The sequence below is a fragment of the Phoxinus phoxinus genome (assembly GCF_949152265.1).
Source record: "Phoxinus phoxinus genome assembly, chromosome: 15".
NCBI lineage: Eukaryota > Metazoa > Chordata > Actinopteri > Cypriniformes > Leuciscidae > Phoxinus > Phoxinus phoxinus.
In genome coordinates this window covers 7627490-7654126 of record NC_136890.1, presented here as the reverse complement: position 1 = coordinate 7654126, position 26637 = coordinate 7627490, and the positions used below count along the sequence as shown (strand labels likewise).

Sequence of the window (26637 nt, the reverse complement as noted above, 5' to 3'; positions counted from 1 at the left end):
CAGATAAGGCAGATAAGCACACGCCCACACAGAAAAAATAAAATAAAAGAAGAGAAAAGTAGAAAGTCAACCTATTTATTCAAACTGTTCCTTATTCTAAAGAGTTTTGGTTCATTTTTCCTGTAATATTGTAATGAACATGGACCTAACCGACTCCCGTGTCGGACCTAGTGCGTTTTGTACACGTAAAGCTGCGTAGCTGGTGCGCGCTTGAATAAAAAACGATTGAATCCAGCTTGTCTGCGTTACAGCTACGCAGCTGGTGCGCGCTTGAATGCCTCAGTTCTCGTGTGATGGTCATGTGATCAGATGCGCTCTAGTAGCGGTGTGTTACTGAAGATGGCGTGCTGTGGAGGCTGTTTGTGTTGTCACTGCTGCTGCAATGAAGGCGATATAAGAACACCAGAGGAGCTGGTATGAGTTAAATTATGTGTATTATCTAATTCATAACGCAAAACGACTTGCAAAACGAATGTTAGGCGCGTCCTTTCTAAAACGCAAAATGATGCTTCATCTGTTATTCTCCACCCACATTCACTGTAAACACTAAACAGCACCATGTAAATCAAGTGTACACTAACAATGAGTTTAGCAATCAAACTGAGTGTACTGAGAGCAGTAAAACTCAACAAACTGCTGAATTCATATATGCATTATCACTGAACGTGAAAGTGTAACTGTTTCTGAATTTAGTGTGCTCCCTATCTAGACTACATTGCTGGGCATATTTGGCCAGTGCAGCAGTTTTGGATAATATGTCATTATGGCATCATATCATTTGGAAGTCATGCAATTTGGGAATGATATCATTATATCACCAAGATATTATCTAGATAGGCAGCTCATCAGGTTATGAGACACAACTTGTAATTCTTGATTTTATGATGATAAACCTGATTTAATAATTATGTTAATGAGATTCTTATTGTTGTAAAGACGTAGAGATTGTAGACAAATCTTCTGCTTCAGTCATTATTCTAGGAGGTATAATAAAATGAAATGTCAGAAATGTACTGAGAAAGAGTCCCTCCATTGTTTAGAGTCATCACGTGCCATCTGTTCATTTTGAAGACTGAGATCATCCCAGTCTGGGAAACCTTAGAACCACCTAAAGGAAACCATCAGATTGGGGATTTACTTTCTAAAGCATCTGATCTCATTTTCTGGATGTGTTAATTTGATTGTATGATTTTATGCTGGCTTTTGCTTGTTAGACAATACTGGGTGAAACCAGAGAAGACGATGATGATGAAATATTGCCAAGAAAAGACTATGAGGTCAGTGAATAATGGACATAAAGTAATTCTAAGACTTGAAACATGATATTTTGTATTTACCTGTGATGTTTGAACAATATGAATGCTGCATGTTATGTCTTCATTCATATTTGACATTTCAGAGTTTGGATTATGACCGATGTATTAATGAGCCATTCTTGGAGGTTTTAGAGGGGTTGGATAATAAGGTAAAATGTGTTATATCATAATGTATCATATTCGATGATGTCAAGTCCTTGTTTACCAAGCTAATTATCTAATTTCTCTTACAGAAAGCCAGAAAGTATGAAGCGATAAAGTGGATTTTGGTATTTGCAATTGGAGTATCAACAGGCCTGGTATGTTTCGGGGTGGTTGATGTATCTAAAATAATTTTGATCAATGGTGCAACTGCAAGTTGTTTTTATACTGTCTTGTTTTATACTGACTCTATATTACTACTATAGAGTTTGAAACTTATAGAGGATTGTAGATCCTGTGGGAGTAGAATATGCGATATAAAATATAGGCTAACTACAATATAAAATGAGAACTAATGTCTTTGTTGTGGTCAGTAGTTGGTTTATAATATTACTATTAGTTATCTGTAACTTTATGTTGTTTTTTATATGTAGTATGTACAAATACAAATATATTTAAACCGATGAATGTGCCCAGCAGGGGCCGGTTGCATAAACTGCTGAGACTATTCTTACAAGACCATTAAGATTCTCCTGTTACACTTTATTTGAAGGTGATGTCCTAGTTACACATGTACTTATTATAGTAATAACAGTAAGTTATGCCTAATTACAATTAAACTAACCCTAAACCAGGCCCTAACCGTAACTCCGTAGTAAGTACACGTACTTATTTGAGTAAGTACAATGTAACTACAGTACGACACCTTAAAATAAAGTGTAACTGATTCTTCTTATAAGTCGGGGGGAGTCGGGTTTGAAATATTTGACATTTAATCTCAGTACAGTTTCTATGGTTATCATTTTTTATTTAATTGTTTCTATTTTTTTCAGACTGGCCTGTTTGTGGATTTCTTTGTGCGGCTCTTCACTCAGCTAAAGTTCAGCTTGGTTGGCCAATGTATCTTTTCTGCTCAATGCTGCTTTGTTTTGGCTTGTAATGTTGCACTATTTGCTGATTGGAGTCCTTGACGTGTTGTTTAGCTGTGGAGGATTGCAGCGAGAATGGCTGTTTAGCTCTCTCGTTACTGGAGCTGCTGGCTCTCAATATGATGTTCATATTCATCTCCAGTGTTCTGGTGCTCATTGAGGTAAGAACGTCTGAATATACATTAAAGTTAGGGTAGGGAATTTCAGAGAGGCTAGCAATAGCAACCTAGCTTTGAAAGCATGAGATCCTACCCTCCCTTCACAGTGCTTTCCAAAGCCACGTCTCCTTCAAAGCACATGAACACGCACCGCAGAGTCTACAAAGCATTTAACTGCGTTAATTAACCCCTTAGCTTGATAGTGTTGACATAGAAACCCATAAATCCGAGTTCCGACAGCTTCTGGTAGATCGTCACAGGTTGCCATCTCGTAATTATTGTTATGGCATGAACGCAGCATAAGCTGCTTGTTTTTTGGCGCTCGGTGCCGGTCTGTCTGCAATTCTGCATAACATGAAACGTGCTAATGATGTGTGATGTCTGAGCGTGTAGGGTGCGCGGAGTAATGGAAATACATGTTGACAGTAGGGCTCCCATAACGATTAATCGCAACGAATCGTTTGCAGAATAAAAGTTTTTGTTTACATCATATGTGTGTGTACTGTGTATAATAATTATGTATATATAAATACACAAACATGCATGTATAATTTTAAGAAAAAAATCTATTTATATATTAAGTATTTATAATTATATATAATATAAATTATATTTAAATATAAAAAAATTATATAAACATATTTTTTAAATATATCGAGCATGTGTGTGTATTTTATAAATACATAATTATTTTACACAGTACACACACATATGATGTAAACAAAAACTTTTATTCTGCAAACGATTCGTTGCGATTAATCGTTATGCAGCCCTAATTGACAGGCAGGCATTCGGACGGCAAAGATTTTTTGATCTTGAGACTTCCACAGAAGATATTATTGATTGCATTGCTATCGGGATGCGAAGACACACACTAGAGTGCAGATCATGATGTCTGACAGAGCAGTAACCGAACCTGACCCGAGCCCGACAGACATTAAGATATTTTTGTCCGAGCCCGATCAGAGCATGACACAGTAAAAAAAAAAAAAAAAAATCTCATTCTAATGACACATGTACGTTTGTTTGTGTGGAAAGCCCGCTTTTATTAAGCAACTGTAGGAAGGCATTCGGATATGTCAACAGATGAGCGCATCAGCGCACACGGGGCAACAAGCGCACGTTAAAAATGTAAAATGTTCAATGCCTTATCGCTCTGATGTGACCGAGTCCGACCCGAACCTGAACATCATTTCTAAATATCTGTCCTCCTGGCCTGGCCTTTCGGGTCCCGTCGGGTATCCATCCTCTAACACACACACACACACATACATATTATTTAGATATAAATTACATAAATATATATAGTTTATAAAAATTATAAAATCTAAATTGCATGCTATTCTTAAAAAAAGAAAGAAGCTAATTTAATAATTGTATAGTGTGTGGGTGAGTATATAATGAATACATTTTTTTATTTATTTTTCCTGTATATAGCCTGTTGCAGCTGGGTCTGGTATCCCAGAGATTAAAAGTTACCTTAATGGAGTAAAGATTCCAGGGATTGTGCGGCTGCGGACCTTCATTTGCAAAGTCACTGGGGTCCTGTTTGCTGTTGCTGGAGGTAATTATGAGAAAAATTGCCTATATCAGCAGTACAAAGATTATAATAAAGCCTGGCTCTGTGCTCTATTTGACTTAATGGTGATTGCCAATTAAAACTTTGCAGAGTTCATACCAGATGACAGTGGTATGTCTTTTAAAAGTTGACTGGCTGACTCAGTATTGTTTTTTGTTTCAGGGTTGTTTGTGGGTAAAGAGGGACCGATGATCCACAGTGGAGCGATAGTAGGGGCAGGACTTCCTCAGGTACGTGAGCTGAGTAATACACATACTGATTTCACTAATCTTTAACCTTTCTGCCATGGAAAGATGTTAAGGTTGACAATACTGTAAGGCTAGAAGCTTACGCTGCTATTTTGAACCAATAATCAGAACAAAAAGAAGTTGAAGGATGGTGTGCATAATTCAGTTATTTATCTGACTATTCATCTGACTCCATTAAAGTTGTTGTTATACTCTTTATCCTCTTATTCTTTAAAGGTAAAGGTCTTTGTTAGAACGGATATGAAAACATAGGATTTAACGAAAGTTGCAATTACTTGAGCTTTCAACATTATCAGTGTAAAATAAAAGATTCTTACAGCCTTTAAAGCAGGCAAAGTCATTTATTAAGTTACGTAATGCACTGCTGTGCAGACGAGGCCGTAAAAGCCTTTCTCATCGTGAGGTTACGCACCGGTTTGCGGGAGTGCCAGGGCTAAAGCGTTTCTCCCAGATCAACAGTTACTGTTTTATACCCTGAGTAAAGCATTGTTAAAGGGGTGGTTGATTATGATTTCACTTTTCTAACTTTAGTTTGTGTGTAATGTTGCTGTTTGAGCATAAACAACATCTGCAAAGTTACAACGCTCAAAGTTTAAAACATAGGAATATATTTGCTTTTAAAGAAATCATTTTTTAAGGACTTCAACAAACGGCTGGTAGGGACTACACGACATTCCTTTCGGGTTAGTGACATCACTAACCCTGAAAATTACATAAACCCCGCCCCCGGGAACACGCAGTCCATGTTGAGCAGAGGAAGAGTTGCTGTAGTCGAGCACATTTGTGAGTCTGCTCAAGCTATCGCATCCGTCGTTTCACATGCAATACAGTACGTAACACAAATGCAATAGCATGTCACTCAGTAGGCATCTTATAATAGTTCCCACACAAGCGATTTCTAGATTATCATGACAGAATATGCTAATTGGAGTTAACTCCACATCAGCAACATAAATTCATCAACTAACCATTCAGAAACGTCCTGTTGCATTCTACATGTTGTCACTTCTTCTTGAGTCTCTCCATCATTGTCCGACTCTAGTTTAAACTTAAAAGGTGGAACAGTTTCTGACATTTTAGTGCTTGTCTGCGGTGAGGTATTCAGAGCTACACATGCACACACACACACACACACACACAAGCTCTTGAAGCTCCGCCCTCTGTGCCGAGAGTAGCAGCTCATTTGCATTTAAAGGGACAGACACGAAACAACGTGTTTTTATTGACCCTCAAAAAGGGACAATTTTAACATGCTGTACAAAATTATCTGTGGGGTATTTTGAAATAAAACTTCACATACACACTCTGGGAACAGCATAGACTTATTTTACATATTGTAAAAAGGGACATTATACCACCCCTTTAAACATGAGTGAAATACCAACACCAAAACCGACCGACAGGAAACCAAAAGATGAGGCAAATGGGTGGTGATCAAGAGGGGGAGAAGAACATTAACATATTCTCCTCAATGCTTGTTTAAGCAATAGTACCTAGATAGTACATTAGGAAACTTTATTATATCTCTATTAAGTTCACCACCATTCAGTTCAGTTTATAAGCTGTCAAATGAGACCAAACATGGCATAGTTACATGTTAGAACACTAGTAGATAAATAGTATGTAGTGGAAAGCACATGTGTGTTGTGAAGCTAATGGTACAGATGTGTCATTGAGGTGCAATCGATTCTTGTCTCCTCAGAGACCATCCGGTGCCTGGAGAGTCTCAACAGTCCTCGATCCGCATATTGATGACTCCCTTGCATTAGATAGGCATTAGCATACTGTGATGATGAAGTCTATTGTGCCACGTATAATTCACATGTATACTTTTAAAGGGATTTCTGAAGCACTAGGGCAGTAAAGAGTTCTACCCACATCCGCTCAGCCCTACAATACTTTAGATCTAAAAGTACTCCAGGGGTCACCAAACTCGGTCCTGCAGAGTTTAGCTCCAACCAGGTCCAACACACCTGCCTGAAAGTTTCTAGTATGCCTAGTCAGTGAGACCTTGATTAGCTGGTCCAGGTGTGTTTAATTGGGGTTGGAGCTAAACTCTGCAGGACAGCGGCCCTCCAGGACCGAGTTTGGTGATCCCTGCTTTAAATGGTTAATGATTTTGTGATCTGAATGTTACCTGGTAAGTATTTTATGCATCATCTTTCCTGCCACAGTCATAGTTAAATCTTTTGAATGCATGTTTGTATGTGTGGTTAGTTTCAGAGCATCACCTTCAAGAAGATTCGCTTTCACTTCCCATATTTCCGCAGTGACAGGTGAGTAATGCATCACACCAAACACAATCATTTATTACATCGTGCAAAATGACTGTAAAACAGCATTTACCTCCACTGGCTGCAACCCTTTACCTCTGTAATGTGGTATATTTCTATGTGAAAACGTGCAGTATAGAACATTTTATCCTGTGATAAATTGACTGAAATGGACAACGTATCAATGTTTAAAGCTATTACAGAAATTGTTTTTTGGTTAACATGATCCAATAGGCTTTTAAAAAGATACTTTTTTTGGTTACTCTTTACAATAAGGTTTCATTTGTTAACATGAAGTAAGAATAAGAAATACTTCTACAGCATTTATTAATCTTAGTTAATGTTAATTTCATCATTTACTAATACATTTTTTAAAATCAAAAGTTGTATTTCTTAACATTAGTTAATGCACTTTGACCTTTCATGAACAAACAATTTTGGATTTGTATTATCTAATATTAACAATGTTAGCGCAGGCTAGTTAATACATTAACTAATGTTAATGAGGCCTTATTGTAAAGTGTTAGCCTTTTATCTTTAGAATAATACTGTTGTATGATATTATTTTATTATAATTATTAAATAATATTTTTTTATAAATAATATTATACAAAATAATTGTTTCATCTTTAGAATGATGCGCACTGCCTAAATGTCCTCAATAAGACTGACCGTGTATTAATAACTGGGATATCAAAATTGTCCTCATTTTTTGATTTATGTTGTGTTAAGGGACAAAAGGGATTTTGTGTCAGCGGGTGCAGCCGCCGGGGTTGCGGCTGCTTTCGGGGCACCCATAGGGGGCACACTCTTTAGTCTGGAGGAGGGGTCATCCTTCTGGAACCAGGCTCTCACATGGAAAGTGGTATGTTGATGTTTGTTGGGTTTTGGTCATGTATTTTTGGTATGTGCTCAGAAAGTGCCACTTGACCTTAATCCGTTATAATTCCCTGTCTCTGTCTCTCTTCTGTCTTTTAGTTGTTCTGCTCCATGTCTGCCACTTTTACACTCAACTTCTTTCGTTCTGGGATCAACTTCAATAAATGGGGATCATTCCAGCTCCCTGGCCTGCTCAACTTTGGAGAGTTCAAGGTGAAGAACTACAGAAGGAAAACATTATATGCATTTGTATTGTGTTGATGTAAGTTAGGTGATAATATGGTAGTAACATTCAAAAGAATCTAATCCTTTCATGTCCTCTTATACTTTTAAATATTTATTTGGCCTATTACTTTCTTAACCCTTAAGAATATACAGTGAATTCCACTTATTGAGTCATCAGAGATTCAATTACCGTTGCGCAGAAGAAGAAAAACACTTACACTATTACATACCTCGGGTCACTAGCAACCCTATACACTTTTTACAAAAAAATTAATTTGAAAACTGATATTATTATATATATTTTTTGTGTTCTATTGTTTATTTATGAATACATTGAGGGACACTAAGGTTGATGTCTAACTTTTAAAAGACCCGAGTTATGCATTTAAGAGGTATTGCACATTCTTACTGTGAAAAATTAATTAGTGCACAGTATTTAAAAGCTTTTTTTTTTTATATAAAATTGTAATGTCCTTTTCACCTGATGTTTAGTTTAAAAAAAGTTAGAAGCCAGAATGCTATTTGATTTAGCCTAATCGTATAGGTAATGCAGCTTTTTTTAAATTAAAAGATAAATAATAGATAATGCAGTAATTTAATATTAAGTCATAAATGCTAAGATGCTCTTGAGGGTAGATTTGACCTTAAGTTTGCTGATTATTTGCGAATACAGTTTCCTGTTGACTTAAAATGATCAATGAATGAATGAATAGCAAACTGAAGCAGGTTTGTGGTGTTGCCTTATTTGTTTTTCTTTGCTATCTTTAGTGCACAGATGGAGATAAGTCATGTCATTTGTGGACGGCTGTAGATTTGGCGTTTTTTGTGTTAATGGGGGTGGCAGGAGGTCTGCTCGGCGCGCTGTTCAACTGCATCAACAAACGGCTGGCAAAATACCGCATGAGAAACGTTCATCCCAAAGCAAGATTCATCAGGTGCCCGAGAGATATCTTACTTATATGGATTTAGTATTGAATGAAACTTCCGGTACTCAAAACTACTTTTAGAATTGAACTACCCAGTTATGAAGAGAGTAGCTTGCTGACTTGTACATATGACAAATATTTTATATTTCTATTATTGGCAGGGTGTTGGAGAGTCTGTTGGTATGTATGGTGACCACACTAGTGATCTTCATGGCTTCAGTGACTCTGGGGGAGTGCCGAGATTTAGTCTCCACCATAAATAACAACACATCAACACAGGTCAGACTGAGACCAGCTTCCTTTCTCTCTTATAACTTCATTCTTTTTCTTTTCTGTTTTTCTTAGCTTCTTTGGTCCCACTTTATATTAAATGCCTTTAACTATTTTGTAAAAACATTTAAATTAATCATTTGACACAATGTTCTTACTGTGTAGTGTGTACATACTAGAGCTGCACGATTAATCCTTAAAAGATTGCAATTTTGATTCAAATACCCACACAATCTTTCTCCTAGTCAAGTCACCTTTATTTATATAGCGTTTTATACAATACAGATTGTATTAAAGCAGCTTTACAGGGATCACAGGAAAATATTGTATTTCGGCTGTTGTTCAGCTGAAGTCATTTCAGTGTTGATTCAGTTCTGTTGTAAAGATAATCAATTAGTTCATTTCAAAAGCAGTTCTGCAAAAAAGAAAAGTCATCCAGCTCAGTTCATTTATCGTACAACAGCGTCAGTACAGTCAGATCAATAAGATTGTTGAATATTAAGTGTCCCTAACTAAGCAAGCCAGCGGCGACAGTGGCAAGGAACCCAAATTTCATCAGGTGACAGAACTGAGAAAAATATATATATTTTTAAAACATTAATTCTAAATAATTAAACCGTTTTAAATAGACTGCAGCAATTTATATTTTGTCAGAAACTCTAGTAAATTGCATTATTTTATTTAGTTGTCTGTAATCGTGGGAGGAACGTGATCTCTTTTTGAAACAAAAAAAAATGTGATTCTCAATTTATCCAGAACTCTAGTACATAGACGTTTTTACATTGTAGTAATATTTAAAAATGCCTTTGTTGTAATTACATCTGTAATTAATTTCTGTGGTTACATCTGTTGACCCTTCCCTTACCCCTTAAGCCACCCTGAAACCTAACCATGCCACCAAACCTGTCCTTAACCTTACCCGTATCCCAACGCAGTAGCAGCGCAAGTGTTTAGCAATACAAAATGAACAGTAAGTAATGATTACTTGCTGAGCTGAAATAACAGCAGCAAGATTTTGAACTGTTGGTATAGCTACAACCTGGGGTGTGATTCCCGCACAACGACGTAACTCACTGCTTAACCACCAAAGCATGATGCATTGTTGTAGAAACTAACTAGCTAGTCACGACTCACGACTATTTCCCTAAAGTTAATTTTTTTAAATCACGTTAACATGCAGTATTTGGTGTACACTTTACTCTTGTATACATGCGGTTCATTCAGTCAGCAGCTTTCTCCGCGTAACATAATTTTTCTGACATGCTGCTGTAACAAACTGAGGACTACTTCACCATTTTTGTTCCCTGTCGTTTTGCTTTATGTAATGTTTGATTCATCGCGGGTTCCTCTACATCATACACCAAAGTTCTCTTGTTTGTTTATCCACACGCACACTCCTCAAAAACAGGGCTGATTGTTGACATGCTAAAATGTATGATCAAAATGTATATTTAAATTGGATGAAAGATATAGAATGTATTGAATGTTAGCTTGATGCTGTGGTGCCCAATAGCATGATCTGTTTAAGTCCACATGCCATTTTAACAGGAAACTATGCTTCTAACCACAGCTCGATGGCTATAGTTCCAATCACGCACGTTTGCGAATGTTCGTTGGAGCTATGGTTTCGGGAAACACCAAGTTGTTTAGCTTTGTTGGTAATGTCTTGCAACCATAGTTGGCTAACGATGCTTTTGGGAAACACACCCCAGCTCCACGCTTCAGTTTATTGTTATGAGATTATAACTTCTGATTTCTAGAAAGCTGTCCTTTTTCGTGTGCAGTATGAATCAGACTGGAGGTGCAGTAATGGTTTGTGTTTTGTAGGGGTCTGTAAGTGAGGAGGTGAACTCAACCATACGACGATTCTTCTGTTACAACAACACATATAATGACATGGCAACTCTGTTCTTCAACCCTCAAGAGGTGGCAATCCATCAGCTCTTCCACCAGAATGGTAAGAAACTGACATGCAGCATTGTACTGTGTTTAGGTTGGGTTTATTTTTATTTATTTTTAAGTCACAGCATGGTTTGCTGTTTTGAATGTACCACACCTTTTTCCAGCAACATATGTTCTCCATAGACATTTCAGAAAATTCTACCAAAAGGATTTTAATCCTTAAAAGACCTTTACCCAAAATATGACATGCATGTCATTAACTCCACCTCAACCTGTTTTAGGACTTCTAATTTGCATAAATAATATTTTGGTCAATATTGAGATCACGATTACTCAATGACTTATTAATAATCCACTACAGATCAAAAGTTTGGAATAATTATGATTAAAAAAAAAAAAAAAATGTAAGTATTTTTTGCTCACCAAGGCTTTATTTATTTGTTTTAAAAAAAATCCAGCAAAAACAGTAATATTGTAGCCTGGGAAAACCCTGACGAACTTCTGGCAAATTGGAGATTTTTGGAGCAGTCTGGCCACAAATTGGAGCAGTCTGGCCAAGAGCCCATTCAAGCCCATTTCAAATTTTTCCAAATCGAGGCACCAATCACAAACGTTGAGGCGGGCTTTACACGATGACGATCGCTCTGATTGGTTTTAGGTCTATCCAATTGCGCCCAGAGGCATTTGAGCGACGTCTGTTGGTGACGCCCCCTTTGGAAACTGGCTGTGAATGAACCTTCCCCAGACCCACTCTGTTACAACTGAGAAGGCTCGGGTGTCAACCAGGCTATTAATATTGTGAAATATTATTAAAAAAATGATTTTAACATATTTTCAAATGTAGTTTATTCCTTTGATGCCAAGCCATTACTCCAGTCTTCAAGTTAATAAAGACCAATTTATTGATCAATTGAATTCCTCCTTGCTCAATAAAAGGTAATAATATATTTATTTTAAATCTTATTTACCCAAAACTTTTGAGTTGTAATTAATTTTTTTTTTTTCTAAAAGACTTATCCGCATATTAAAATGATTTGTGAAGGATCATGTGACACTGAAGACTGGAGTGATGATGCTGAAAATTCAGCTTTGACTCACAGGAATAAATTACATTTTAAAATATATTCAAATATAACATTTATTTAAATTGTCAAAATATTTCATAATATTACTATTTTTGCTGTATTTTGGATCAAATAAATGCAGCATTGGTTAGCAGAAGAGACTTACCAATCTAAAACCTTTGAACGGTAGTCAATATTTTAAATAAATCATATTAAACTACTAAACATTTAGCGAGGGTGATCCCACTGCTGTAACGTAAAAAAAAAAAGGCACAATCTTGATTTATCTTGTTTTCATAATTGTTATAATCCAAATTTCCATTAAACATCCAGCCCTCACCTCTATGATATTGCGGTCCGTAGAGATCAAGTTGAAGTTTCCTGAGATGTATATATGACTATACAACTCTATTTTCTAACCCTGTCTGTCTTTCTTTCTCCCTCCCTACTTGTTCTGGCTTTGTTCACAGCTACCTTCAGTCCGGTCACCCTCTCGCTGTTCTTTGTGCTGTATTTCTTTCTGAGCTGTTGGACATATGGTGTGTCCGTCCCCAGTGGTCTGTTTGTCCCGTCTCTTCTCTGTGGAGCTTCACTTGGACGCCTGGTGGCCAATGTCCTTAAAATGTAAGATTTATTTCTGTTTATAGTGTCTTAAGAACTACCACGGTCACCTTTACTTGTATTTAATGCATCTTATTCATCATAATCTTTTGGCATAAATGTAAAATGTCGTTTTACTGTGTAATTGCAGTAACTTCCACATGCAAATCTATTCGGGGACCTTTGCCTTGATTGGAGCAGCTGCCTTCCTAGGAGGCGTGGTTAGAATGACCATCAGCCTGACAGTAATCTTAATTGAATCGACCAATGAGATCACCTACGGACTTCCCATCATGATAACTCTGATGGTAGGAAAACAAAAATCTAAATTTAGTGTTTTTTTGTCTTACAGGAAATCAGAAAACCATACAGGAAATTTGTGTGAAAATAAATACTATTATTTGGACAGTTTATGTGACTTTTCAATTATCAGACTACACCCTTAATAAATCTCTTCCCAGTATAGCATAATTAAAATTCAATATGGTAAAAAAAAAAAAAAATGAGTCTACATATAGGTCTCATTCTTCTCTTCATTGACTTAACTACCATTGTTTTTTGTCAGGTGGCCAAATGGACAGGAGATTTCTTTAATAAGGGAATATATGATATTCACATTCACCTGAAAGGAGTCCCGCTGCTGGAGTGGGAAACAGAAGTCGAGATGGACAAGTGAGACCTTTTGTATTACACGCTTTTTATTGTTGTGGATCACAGGGGCTCCCATAATTTGAACTTTTAAGACATATTTTAAAAATCTCTGCATTTCATAACATTTATTTGTCAAATAATCCAAGTTCTAGGAACATTTTTGTAATGCAATGATGTTCGTACATGATGTGTCTAAATGCTTTTGGGGCCACTTCATTCATTCATTGCACTCATTCAATGCTTAAAATCCTTATCTCATCTCTTAAAATTTATTTATCCATTCATTACTACATTTATTTATTCATTCTTTGCTTAAAATCCTTGGATTGTTCGTTTATTTCTCAATATTCGTTTAAATCCTTAGTTCGTCTCTAAAAAATAATTTGTTAATGAATGAATGCATGCATGAATTAATATTTCCCTTCATATTGTTTTTAATTTGTCCCCTTCTCTCTGTTAGATTGACAGCCAGTGACATCATGGAGCCCAACCTGACATATGTGTATCCTCACACCCGTATTCAGTCTCTGGTCAGCATCCTGAGGACCACAGTCTATCACGCCTTCCCCGTCGTCACCGAGAACAGGGATAATGAGAAGGAGTTCATGAAGGGAAATATCCTCATAAGCAACAATATCAAATTTAAGGTGCATCACACCATTTGTACCAGTATTTATCTACAGTGTTTTGACCACAAGATGGTGCAAATGGTCTACTGGTTTTACGTCTCGCTCAGTAACACAGAAATTAGCTTTATTTGATAGTTGAAGTGACTTTTTGCCTGCCGGATGATAAAATAAACTATATTGAAGGAAGGTCCTGAACCATAACCAGGGAGCGGATTATCATAGACACTAGTAGGGAGTGTTTTTTAATTTATTTTTTACTTTAACTAATAGTTTTTCTCAGATGCTTTGGCACATTTCTTAAATCATCCTTAGCGTTAGCAAACCAGTAAGTGCATTTCTTGAAACAATTCATACAAACTGCACAACACAATGAATTACCTGCAAAAAGCCTGTAACTTGCTAAAAATCCTTGGTTCATCTCTCAAAAGTAAATATTTTCTTTGCAAAATATACAAATATACAGTTCTTTGCAATAAGTGCAAATAGTTGTTTGATGCTATTAACTTATAAATAGTGGCATATACTATTTGGACCTCGGTATTGTTGTACATGAACAGGATGCAGTAATAACAGTGTAAATGACTATATTTATTACAATTATTAAATTGATGCCGCAAACAAGAATGCTTAGCCATGTTGTCGATGTATCCGTGTACTCAGTCAGTATTTCCTGATGTAAACTATGGCTACGGTTTTGATGACAGTGATTGAAAATCCACAAGGTTGCATTATGTATAGCATAGCATATATTAATTTCAATGGTATAAAATGTACACATTAATGTATGTGGAATATTGATTTCAATAAATTGGACAGGTTTTTCATTAACTTTTCACTGTTGGTCTATCAACAAATTACAGTACAAAGTCATTGTGATACAAAAAAAAAGAAAAAAGACAACCATTTTACAGTACATCTTCATTTATTAATTAATCAATACTTATATGGTTAAAGTGTACTGACAAGCATTTATGGTAAAATATGTTTCAATAGAAATTACATTAAAATGTATCTTATGTCATTAGACACAACTATTTCACAGAACAAAGGGGAAAAACTAAAAAGTCAACATTCACCTGACAGCAATTTGTCAATTCAGGACAATTTAAAGTTGTGTAAAAATGTATTGGCAATAAGCATGTGTAGAAATTAACATTAACCAAAATTAATAAATGCTGTATTGTTGGTTTATGATTACTAATTATTTTTGTTTCTATGTCCAAAAAGCCAAACCTTGTTTCACTCTTGTTGTTTCTGTTCCTTCAGAAAACCAGTGTGTTGACGCGTGCGGGGGAACAGAGACGGAGGTGTCAGTCGATGAAATCATACCCGTCGAGTGAGCTACGCAATGTGTGTGATGAGAAGGTTGTTGTGGAGCCGGCGGAGGAAGGGCAGGACATGCTTCAGCAGATGCTGGAGAGGAGGTCAGTTGGATGAACTTTTACCTCTAGAACTATTATCACCCTGTTCTTGTTGAAAAGCATCTATATTATGAGAGCATTGAGACTAGATGAATTCATATATCAGTACTTTGCATGCATTGTATATTGTCACACAAATATTTAAACACTCCATATTCTCCACTTTTGAGCAGTCCGCTTATAAAAAAAAATCTTACACCAAATACCGCCATTTGGTGACATGACTACTTTCATCCTCTCTTTTACACTTTTTTTGCTCATGTACTTTTAAGTCCTCTATATGTAATCCAGGGCATACCAGTTATTCTATCTTAATACGCTGATATTTTTCAATGAATGCTTTTGCGGTTTATTTTTAATAAATGATGTCTGTGTACTGAGAAGTAGCTGTGACAGTATTGTGCGTTTTATTTAAAAAGAGCAAAGGAAATCTATTTTCCCACGTGAGCCCTTTACATGAGACTGCTGTGTGTTGTTGATGTTGGCAGGCATGTGCCGTACCCAAACCTTTACCCGGACCAGTCTCCCAGTGAGGAGTGGACCATGGAGGAGAGGTTCCGCCCGCTCACCTTTCACGGGCTCATCCTGCGTTCACAGCTCGTCAACTTGCTGATCCGCGGCGTCTGCTATGCTGAAAACCAGTCGGTCAGTGTCATTCAAACGCATTCTCCTTGATTCTTCTCTTCTTCCCTTTCGTTTGTTCTCTTCCTGTCTCTTCTCTTGCCTCTCTCGATTTTCTGCATATTACTCTCATCATTCTTTTAGGCGGTCAAATCATCCCTGTAGTCTCCTTATGTTTATGCCTTATAATTACTTGAAAGTGCACATTAAAATTCAATCATAATTTATTAATAATTGTTCCTGTTTTTTTTATAATATTTTATTAAAACTTTATAGCTTTCTCCATCATTTGGCTAATCAAGGCAGCATGATCAGAGTAGAATATTATTATTAAATACTCTCATTAAAGGGGTCCTATTATGCTTTTTTTTTTTTACATTTTCAACTTTTTATTAGTGTGTAATGTTGCTGTTTGAGCATTAAAAAGGTCGGCAAAGTTAGAAAGCACAAATCCACTCCAAAGGGAGTTAATCTCTATATCAGTAAGCACATTTTCTGAACTCCCTGAAATGGCTCCATTGTAGTCTTGAGGTTTCTTCTGGGAACAAAAACATCACAATATTCCTATTTTAAAGGGGTCCTATAATGCGCTTTTACAATGTTTTATGATGTTTTTGTGGTGTACTAGTATATGCTTTCATTATTGATTGTTCAAAATGCACATTATTATTCACAAATTTTACATTATTACAGCTCTCTCCCTAGTCTGGCTCGGACGTGCCGTATAGTTTCTTCGTACAGTTCCAGTTTCGATGAAGCCTCTCCATCCGAAATACAAAATGTGCTGTTATTTGTTAGCTGGCCCAGTGTGTTGTGATTGGCACCACTCGGCACGTTGGGAAATGTCACGCCCCTTATAATATCCACAAGTTTCATCTGCTCAGGTGTAAATATTAAGGATGCAGTCAATTTCAAACCAATGCAAGTCTGACTCAGACTTAAGAATGTTAACAAACAAGAGGATCGTCCAGAATTGATTTTATGCACAGACTTCGCAAGCAGGATTTCACAGGATGTTTCAGAGTAGTGTGTGGTTTTTTAAATTTTCTTATACATTTTAGATGCGTTATACCAGAGAATGTCTAATATGGGGAGAACTGCCACTCTCAGTAAACTTCCGGCTTCTGAACTGGTTGCAGTTCCACTCTGGTACCATATGAGGGCGCTCACAGGACGAGTGCAGAATGAATGGAGGTCTATGGAGCTATACCCCTCCAAATCCACTTTTCTCAGGATATAATTTTTTGTGTTGTAATTTGAATGTTGTATTCGAAAGGAGATGCAAAGAAATTACACATCGCTGGGTGTTAGATTTAGAGTCACTTGTTTGCTTTAAAAATTCTTTCAAAATGTCAATGACGTCATACACATCGTACGACCAGAGATACTGCTTTACGGCAATCCTTCAGTCACTTTGTTGCTTTCGCACTCTGCACTTTCTTTTCTCTCGAGGCATCGACAACACAGCTGACACAGGTAAATACACGTGCTAGAAGAGTTTTTGCTAGAAGACATTCTGGTCCTGCTTCGGATGCCACGATGCCATCAAGCGGTATCTCTGGTCGTAATCCGTTCTTCACTGACCAATCAGCGTTCATTAGAAGAATGCTAGCGTGTTATGGGCAACAACAACTCAACCTGTAAGAAATCGAAAGGACATAAGTAGTCAAGTCATCTTCATTTATATAGCGCTTTTAACAATGTAGTTTGTTTCAAAGCTGCTTTACAGAGATAAACTTATAATTTAAGGTAACAGATTGTTTTGGCTTTATAGCGGTTCTTGAATAATGTTATTTTCCAGCTAAAGTTAGTTTTGATTGATTCACTTCCGTCGAAAAGATAATTTGTTATTAAATTAGGGGCCGCTAAGATGACACCGGTCTCTCCACACAGACTTTAAACGCGAACCTGTGATAAACACTGATGGTACTCGTTCGTTCAACTTTTGACCTATAACCCATGTTGAACTTGCTAAACCTACAATCAAATCTGAGATTTCTCAACGGTAATCGGGTGAAAGAGACAAATTTAGCCGTCTAGCTCCATAGACTCCCATTCATTTTGCACTCATGGGCGATCGCCCCCAGAGAGGCTCTCCATAGACGGGCTCTGGTTATACTCATACGTTTTACATTTAATCATGATATTTGTCGGAAAACTATGTTTACTACGATTACAAACAGTAATCGATCACAAAACCATGGTTAATTGTGCTAAGGGGCGGTGAAAAACCTTAAAAAAGCGAGAGCTTACAAAAGCTACAGTAAACACTATATCAACACTAATGTTGTTTATCATGTGAAGGCAAAACTTTGCCCTTTGTTTACATAATAGCAACTACATAAAGCGTATAAATGGAACCGTTAATAGAAAGCACAACTACAAATAGTTAGACATACTTACAAGTTGTGATCCATAAACAAAACTTGGTCCCATCAAAGTGGGAACTGCTCCGTTTCAGGAGAAGCTTTTGTACGTAGCCTGCATTGTGGTTCTGGAAGCTGTTCTTCGTAAAATGTGCAGCACACAGATAAACATTGGGGTTATAATGTTCAGGAACAGTGTTAAAAATGTATCCACTCAGCCTTAACCAAGTTGGTTAGCCTTAGGAAGTACAAAAAAAAAAGTTTTGAAAACGGGGTGGGAAAAACAGCATCTCTTTGACATAGCGACAGCACTGTCTTCAATAATGCAGCTCAACCAGGCATTGTCCCGCTTTTTTGCGTATTCAGATTATTTAAAGGGGTGGTAATATGCCCTTTTCACAAGATGTAAAATAAATCTCTGATATCCCAAGAGTGTGTGTGTGAAGTTTTAGCACAAAATACCCCACAGATATTTTTATATAGCATGTTAAAGTTGTCACTTCTTGAGGGTTTGCAAAAACGCACCGTTTTGTGCCTGGCCCTTTAAATGCTAATGATCTGCTGTAGAGGGTGGGGTTTCAAGAGCTGTGTGTGTGTGTGTGTGTGTGTGTGTGTGTGTGTGTGTGTGTGTGTGTGTGTGTGTGTGTGTGTGTGTGTGTGTGTGTGTGTGTGTGTGTGTGTGTGTGTGTGTGTGTGTGTGTGTGTGTGTGTGTGTGTGTGTGTGTGTGTGAGATTACCTCACGCAGACACTAAAATGACAGAAACTGTTCTGTCTTGAATGTTAAAATGGAGTCAGACAATGATGGAGAGACTCAAGAAGAAGTGACAACATGTAGATTGCAACAGGACGTCTCTGAATGGTTAGTTGATGAATTTATGTTGCTGATGTGGAGTTAACGATCTTCAATTAGCATATTCTGTCATGATAATCTAGAAATCGCTCGTATAGGAACTAGGGATGGGCGATATGGCCTAAAATCCATATTGCGATATACATTGCAGCCTCTTGCGATAACGATATATATCACGATATATAAATTATAATAAAACCATTTCAGAACAGGTTACACAGACCCTAAGGAAAGCCAAACAACTGCTAAATGTTTGTTTTTTAAAGAAAGAAAGAAACAGTGTATGTAGTTTTGAGAACATTTATTGTGCAAAACTGTAATTATACAACATAATGTTGCAGATAAATAAAATTCAAGTACACTAGACTTTAAGTAGCCCTAATGTTTATATTATGGCTAGAAGCTTATGAAACCCCAAATTCAAAATTAGAATATTGTGAAAAGGTTATTGTGTAATAACTTGGAGGAGACAATACGTTCAAGAAGTAAATTTACTTAGGAAACATCAAGCCAGCAGTACATGTGATAACAGCCCAGGTGGAATGCATGTGTGTCTAACAGGTTCTTCTTTGCTACTCTTAAGTCAAAGTCGAACGACATTAGATTGCCCCCTACAGGTCAATCTACAAAAGCTCACTCTACAACAAGCTGTAAGCCATAATCATCAAAATTATAAAAAATAAAGGCTTGTAATATCTCACTTTGCATGTAAGGAGTCTATATAATATATTATTTTCACTTTTGCATGATATTAAAATTTTTCGAGTTTCACCTGTATACGTCAACTAAAGAAAATGCTTCAAGTATAAACGTTTATTTACAGTAGTGCCATGCCATAGACAGTAAAAAGTGCAAAACAGTGTAGAAGACACTCGAAATCAAATGTAGTTTTAGTTTGGCTATTTTTTTAAAGGACACAAAAGATGCAAAGAGCAGAAAAGCTGATGTATTCTCAGTTAAAAAGCAACACAACAACTAATCTTAAAATCGGGCACACGCAGAGATTTTGTGTTTACACCACTATTTTGTGAATACGCGCTGGTATTCAGTGACATGTTTCGTTTTGAGGTGGTAGAACAGATTAGTCGTGTGTGTTACCGAACTGTTGCCCCACGCACTCTGTATAGTCTGTATAGTTTGCTGCTGCTCGTCGGACGGCTTAATTCCGAACCAAGTCCAAGTAATGGATGTTGCACCGATCTTTTTCACCAGCTCCTCCGTTTCACTTTCAGCCATGTTTACTCAAGATGACGACGAATATGATGTGTTGCAGCTCGTGGCTCTAAATTTCGCGGGTAGATTGTGTCATCAACATGCATTATCGCGATAGTGCAATAGAATTCAAATCTATATCGTAGGCCAATTTTGTATCGTTTATATATTGCATATCGTTTATATCGCCCATTACTAATAGGAACTGTTGTGAGATGCACACAGAGTGACTTTCTATTGCATGTGAAAAGATGGATGCTAAAGTTTGAGCTGACTCACAAATGTACTCTTATACAACAACTTTTCCTCTTCTCAACATGGACTGTGTGTTCCCGGGGGCGGGGCTTATGTACATTTTAGGGTTGCTGATGTCACTAACCCGGGAGGAATGTCGTGTAGTCCATACCATCCGTTTGTTGTAGTGCTTTACTTTAAAAGCAAATATCTTCCTTTGCTTTGAACTTTGAGCGTTGTAACTTTGCAGATGTTGTTTATGCTCAAACAGCAACATTACAAACTAACTAAAGTTAGAAAAGTGAAATCATAATCAACCACCCCTTTAAACGAGTAACATTTGACTTAACAAAGCCCGGAAAAAACGCGTTGTTGTCCAAACAACTCGTTCGTTGTAGTTCTTGGAAAGTGGATTCTGTTAAATAAAATATCTCCCTGTGGAGTGGACTTTAAGCTTTGTAACCTTGCAGATCTCTTTTGTGGTCAACAGCAACATTACAGACTAACTAAAGTTGGAAAAAGTGAAAAAGCATAATAGGACCTTTTAAATAATTCATGCCCAAGGCATATGTAAAATAAAAGGGCGAGGCCTAGTCGAGTTGTGATAGTAATGTGTTGAAATTCGGTTATGGTAAGGGGAATGACTTTACCCAAACAATCTGGAAGCGGTTGACCAATCACAACACACTGGTCCAGCCAACCAATCAGAGCACATTGCCCTATTTGGAAGGAGGGGCTTCATAGAGACCGGAAATAAACAAAGTTACTGACAAACTGGGAAGAGAGGAGCTGCAACAATGTTAAATGTTTTTTGAATGTTCAAGCATGAAAACCTTTTCTAGTAGTAAAATATATGTACATAAATATATATATATATATATATATATATATATATATATATATATATATATAACTGTACATATATATATATATATAACTGTACATGTAGATATTCTAATATCTTTCACTTTCACACAATTCATTTTCTAAAGTTAATTTTGTAATAATGTCAAATGAAAAGTACATTTTAAATCATTGTTTTAATAATGTTTTGTTATGCACACGTAAAGCAGTTATGATTATGATTTTAACTGTTATTCATTAGTACATTTAATATATTTTAAATATTGCAAATGTGTAATTACTAATACATGACATTTATTTTTCAATAGAAATTATATTTAAAGTGTTTTTTTATTTTACCATAAATGCTTGTCTGTACATTTGCCAGTACACTATAACTATATAAGTAATGATGAATTAATAAATGAAGATTAATGAAGTACTTCAGTTCTACTTAAGTGTCAACAAACTAATTGCATTTAATATAAATTTAAACTATAATACATTTTCATTTCATTCCAATTAACATTACATTTCAGTTTGCACTTCAGTTCACATATTATTTCCATAATAAGTACTTACTTTTTTTAAAGGTTGCTAAAACATTTTAGCAGTTTATAATTAATTATAATTATAGCAGCTAACAAAGTTAGGAACTTTGATACTTTAATTTGCCCTTGTTTAACTTGTTCACAGCACTATACGAATCAACCAGACACATGTCAACCAACCGATCTCTCTCTTCCTCCACTCTGTAGAGCGCCTCACAGCCACGGCTCTCTCACTCAGAGATGACGGAGGACTACCCACGATTCCCTGACATCCACGATCTCGACCTGGCCCTTCTCAATCCACGCATGATTGTGGCAAGTCCTCTGACCTATAAAACTCATCAGGGAATGCCGTGACTCTCACAGCAGTTCATAAACCGCTGTATATCAGTTATACATGATGTGTGTGTTGTGTGCATAATGACTATTAATTGGTGTTAATTGGAAACGTTGAAGAGCTCTTGTTGTAAAGTGAGCCATGCAGTGATGACAGTTTGTTCAGGTGTCTCTCTCAGACATAATTAGCCTAATTTTGTTTTTCTTTTTTCTTTTTTTACAGGATGTGACTCCTTACATGAACCCCTGTCCGAATACAGTCTCTCCAAATACACGCGTCTCCCAAGTATTCAATCTGTTCAGGACCATGGGGCTTCGACACTTACCTGTAGTCAATGCCGTGGGAGAGGTACGTCTTAGACTGAGGGGGACGTTTACACTACACTGTTTTCAACTAAAAACAGAAAACTCTTTATGCGTTTTGACCGTTCATTTACACAACAGTGGAGTTTTGGGGGCCTGAATATGCAAACTTTTAAAGACAGGTTTCAAAGTGCAAGTTTTTGAAAACGATACCATTATCGCCTCCATGTAAACTACAAAAACGCAAATTTGTGAAAACTGTCATGTCATTTGCATGCATATTGTGTGTTCCGTCTATAGCGTAGTGCTTCTTTACAAAGTGACATCGGCAACTACTGGTCTGGAATGCATAAAGCAGCGTTTTTAGTAGTGCTGGGCAAAGATTAATCGCATCCAAAATAAAAGTTTGTGTTTACATAATATATGTGTGTGTACCAGTGATGCGCAGGTTGATCCAAAATGAGCGGGTGCCTGCGGTCACCCGCGGTTACGAGTCATCCAAAAATATTTTTAATGATGTTCGGGTCGCGGTCGGTCGGGTCGTTTGAAATAAAGATGCCAATTAAACCTTTGTAATTTATATAGTACTAGACACAATTTTCTATTAAAAAATACATAGGCCTACACTTTATTGGCTGAATAACTGGCGCGAATATGACGCACAAGCTCAGTCTGCAGGTAGAGATGCAAGTGGGAAATCCTTATTTACCTTTTGAATGTTGAGCGTTATTAACTTTTGAATACTTTTGAATGGGACAAAATGCCGATTTCCAACACGTTGAGCTGAGCAATGCCATTGTACCATTTTAATATGCTACTTTTAAACGCATATAGCTCAGTATTGTCAGTTTTATGTATTTTCTGAGAGGGGGCGGGATTTTTGTTGGCATAGTCGGGGGACAGACGCACACTTCGGTTAGACTGGATAAACACATGCAGCATCTTAATTGTTAAGAAAATGAAACGAAATTAATTAATAAATCAAGCCTTTATTACATAACACTAGGCTATATCATACAGCATTCAGAAAAAGAACAGTTTGCGCTCCTATGGGCTTTCACACTTTTCCAAAAGTGGGCCTTCTCTCAGTTGACCTGCAGATGAATTCTTCAAGCAGGGTCGAAACATAAACATCGCATTCATCAATAATATGCATCTAGACAGCTGAACTGGAAAATGATGGGCCGCCTCAAGAACTGCCTGCTCTCGCCGCTGCACCTCTGAGCGCACCACATCAGGGCCTGAAACATTTCTCTCCTCCACAGGCTGGATTAATGGATATTATAGGCCAGGGAAGCTGATGGAGGGCGTATGGGCCCCCCCGCACCCCTAGTTCCTACGTCTATGGCCCAATGACGCTACGATGAGCATTTACTAAAAATGCGGGTCAGAAAGCGGGTCGGGTACAATATTTTATATATATATATATATAACAAATTTTTCTTAAATATATTCATGCATGTCTGTGTATTTATATATACAAAATAATTATACACAGTACACACACGTATATTATGTAAACACAAACTTTTATTTTGGATGCGATTAATCGCGATTAATCTTTGCCCAGCACTAATTTTTAGTCATTTTCATGGATAGTTTACAGAAAGGTCAAAAGAAAAACTTTTCCGTTTTTAGTTGTTGTGTAAACAACCTAAATAAGCACAAACATCTAAACACATCGATGGAAACAAAGTGGCAAAGAAATATACAGTAGAAGAAACCTTCTGTGTCTTCATTAAAGGAACTTTTAAAGGAATAGTTCACCCAAAAAAATATTTAGTTTGTTGTTGTGTGGAACACAAGAAGAGAAATTTTGTATAATGTTCATGCTGCTTTTTTCCCATTCAGTGAAAGTATATAGTAACCAGGGGCTGTAAAGCTCCAAAATGAACAAAAAAAAGCAAAACATAAAACAAACCATATTATTGAGGGTGAGTATATGACAACAGAATTAAAAAAAAATGTGGATGAACCTTTTCTCTTTTTTTTTTCTCAGAATATATTTTCTTGGATGAAGAAAATTTCATACATTTGTGTTTTGCTGTTTGTGTTTCTTGCAGATTGTGGGAATAATCACCAGACATAATCTTACCCATGAGTTTTTAGTCGCTAAACTTCGACAGCATTACATCACAATCTAAGACTCCTCTGGCGCCGTCTGCGATATATCAGCCGCACTCGAGTAGTGGCTCGCCTGAGATGAGCCGAGACGAGCCGAACGCTCCAGGGACCTGAGACCAGATCGCCTCCGGACCTGTCCTGAACCCCTGCTTCAGGTCCACCCTTAAGCCATTCCCAGTTACTGCGTGGACCGCTAGAGTTCGGTATCTGACCCGTCCAGGCACAAACACACACAAACACGCACTAATGCAGGTGAGATACCATTAATCAACCCCATTTCAGGAAAGCGTCCTGATTTCCTCACACTGACGATGTTCTCTGCCCGTGCTTTACCGACCTCACTGTAGCACTTTTCATTTTGTCTCTTTAATTTCTGAATGTTTTGAATTGTGCTGACCATTTCTGAGTATTTATGAATGTTTGCTTTTGCACAGAGTACAACCACTGACCACAGTCCCTGGTCAAAATCGTTTTACTTAAAGGGTAAATATCATGAAACCAAGACCATGTCTGTGTCATTATTCACCCCAGAATCAAAAGAAAGATGTGTGTGTATAAAGAAAATGCTGCTGTTTTTTTTTTTTAGACCATTAGGATTTGTTGAGCATTATGGCATTGTGATAATGAAGCACAAATGATGAATAATGATTCTCGTTACTTTCTGTCAAAGTAATATTTATATTCTATTCCCATCATTTATTCTGATTTCGATAAAATTATTGTATTACAATAATACAGATATTTGTTTTAAAATTCACTGTATTTGTTAAAGTAAAGAGAGCCATCAAAATCGAAATAATTGGAATTGCTTAAAATCCATTTATGGGGCATAACAGTAATTATACATTTTAAAATTCAACAAATTAAAATAAATTCTGGCTTAATTTACTCTATAAAAAAATAATTGTTTTCTTTTCTTTGATTTGGGGTGGAATTTGACCTATTTTCATGAGACTTTTCTGTCATTTTTTGCATTTATAACAAGTGGAAAATTGTTATTGTGGCATTAACAATATTTTTACTGTTATTAGCGTATTTTCAAATAATAATTTTGCCCATTCCATTGAAATTTCCTGACATTCTTAATGTGGTTTTGTCAGGGAAGAAAGTTCTCAGGGTGTGTTTGTATTAATGAACCAATCAAACCACCATCAAGTCATTCAATTACAGGGATTTATGTAATATTCTAGTTTTTGTAATCTGACATCCACTGAAATGTACATGATATCAGTATCATAATGTGACTGGTTTGATTTCAAGGGACTTATAAGAGCAGACTAAATAGTATTAGCAGAAATGATAGCACATTTGTATACTACACATTCCTTCTCTTTTAAAACAAATTTTTTTATTTGATTTATTTAAGATGAATTCCACTGAGGAGATTTTTTCATATACAGTATATGCTGCAAATAATGTTTTAAATTATGCTTTAAAATGTCATTTATCTATTGCAGTTTTTTGTGTTGTTGTGATGTGAAACCATCACAGTTTTATTTGATGTGTCTTATGTTTTATAACCATACAGATTATTTGTTGACTTAATATGTGCTGCAGGTATAGACCGCTGACTGAACACCATCCGTCTGTTATAAGAGCTTCATAAATTGACATGCAAATGTTATGTGAAAATCATCTGTAATCTCAATACTCCATTCTAGTGTCATGTATTCTATCATTATGGTTTTTCAGGTGATACAATGCAGTATATAGGCAAAATAAAATTCCCTTGTTAACTTGCTTGGTAAAATGAGTTCAGGTCTTCTACAGCATTCCTAATAGAGATTTATAAAACTGTTCTTATATCATAAAATGGTTAAGGAAACCAATTTTATTCATGAAATGGAATGCTTCCGCTAAGCTAGAAGATCTGTATAAAACGTGCCAATCAGCATTCACAACCAGATGCTGGTCATTGTTGTAAAAAATCTATTATTACAGTATATGAATCAGAATTTAGTTTCACACATAATGGTGGACCTTAC

At 36.5% G+C, this 26637-nt stretch overlaps 1 protein-coding gene across 2 annotated transcripts; it reads left to right on the top strand.

Moving 5' to 3' along the window:
* The first annotated feature begins 277 nt into the window (after positions 1–277).
* Positions 278–26398, top strand: clcn6 (chloride channel 6). Of its 2 annotated transcripts, XR_013800384.1 has the most exons (24): positions 278–414; positions 1215–1277; positions 1400–1465; positions 1550–1615; positions 2291–2357; positions 2441–2547; positions 3982–4108; positions 4286–4353; positions 6589–6647; positions 7377–7509; positions 7623–7736; positions 8517–8683; positions 8836–8953; positions 10772–10901; positions 12381–12534; positions 12662–12818; positions 13076–13182; positions 13622–13808; positions 15057–15214; positions 15700–15856; positions 22097–22204; positions 22449–22574; positions 24380–24462; positions 24592–24726. XR_013800384.1 is itself a non-coding variant. In XM_079636725.1 (23 exons), the coding sequence occupies exons 1-23, from the start codon at positions 310–312 to the stop codon at positions 24670–24672; spliced, it is 2625 nt and encodes an 874-aa protein (XP_079492851.1). In that variant the 5' UTR covers positions 278–309; the 3' UTR covers positions 24673–26398. The 2 variants fall into 2 exon arrangements, 1 of the variants encoding a protein (XP_079492851.1); XM_079636725.1 differs by lacking the exon at positions 24380–24462 and having other exon boundaries at positions 24592–26398.
* Positions 26399–26637: the final 239 nt, after the last annotated feature.

Excerpts from the sequence above, each read along its gene's own strand:
- clcn6 (XM_079636725.1), top strand. The coding sequence starts at position 310 with ATGCGCTCTAGTAGCGGTGTGTTACTGAAGATGGCGTGCTGTGGAGGC. Across the intron at positions 2,358-2,440 it reads GTTCAGCTTGGTTGGCCAAT|CTGTGGAGGATTGCAGCGAG; the intron begins GTATCTTTTCTG and ends CGTGTTGTTTAG. Across the intron at positions 4,354-6,588 it reads TAGGGGCAGGACTTCCTCAG|TTTCAGAGCATCACCTTCAA; the intron begins GTACGTGAGCTG and ends ATGTGTGGTTAG.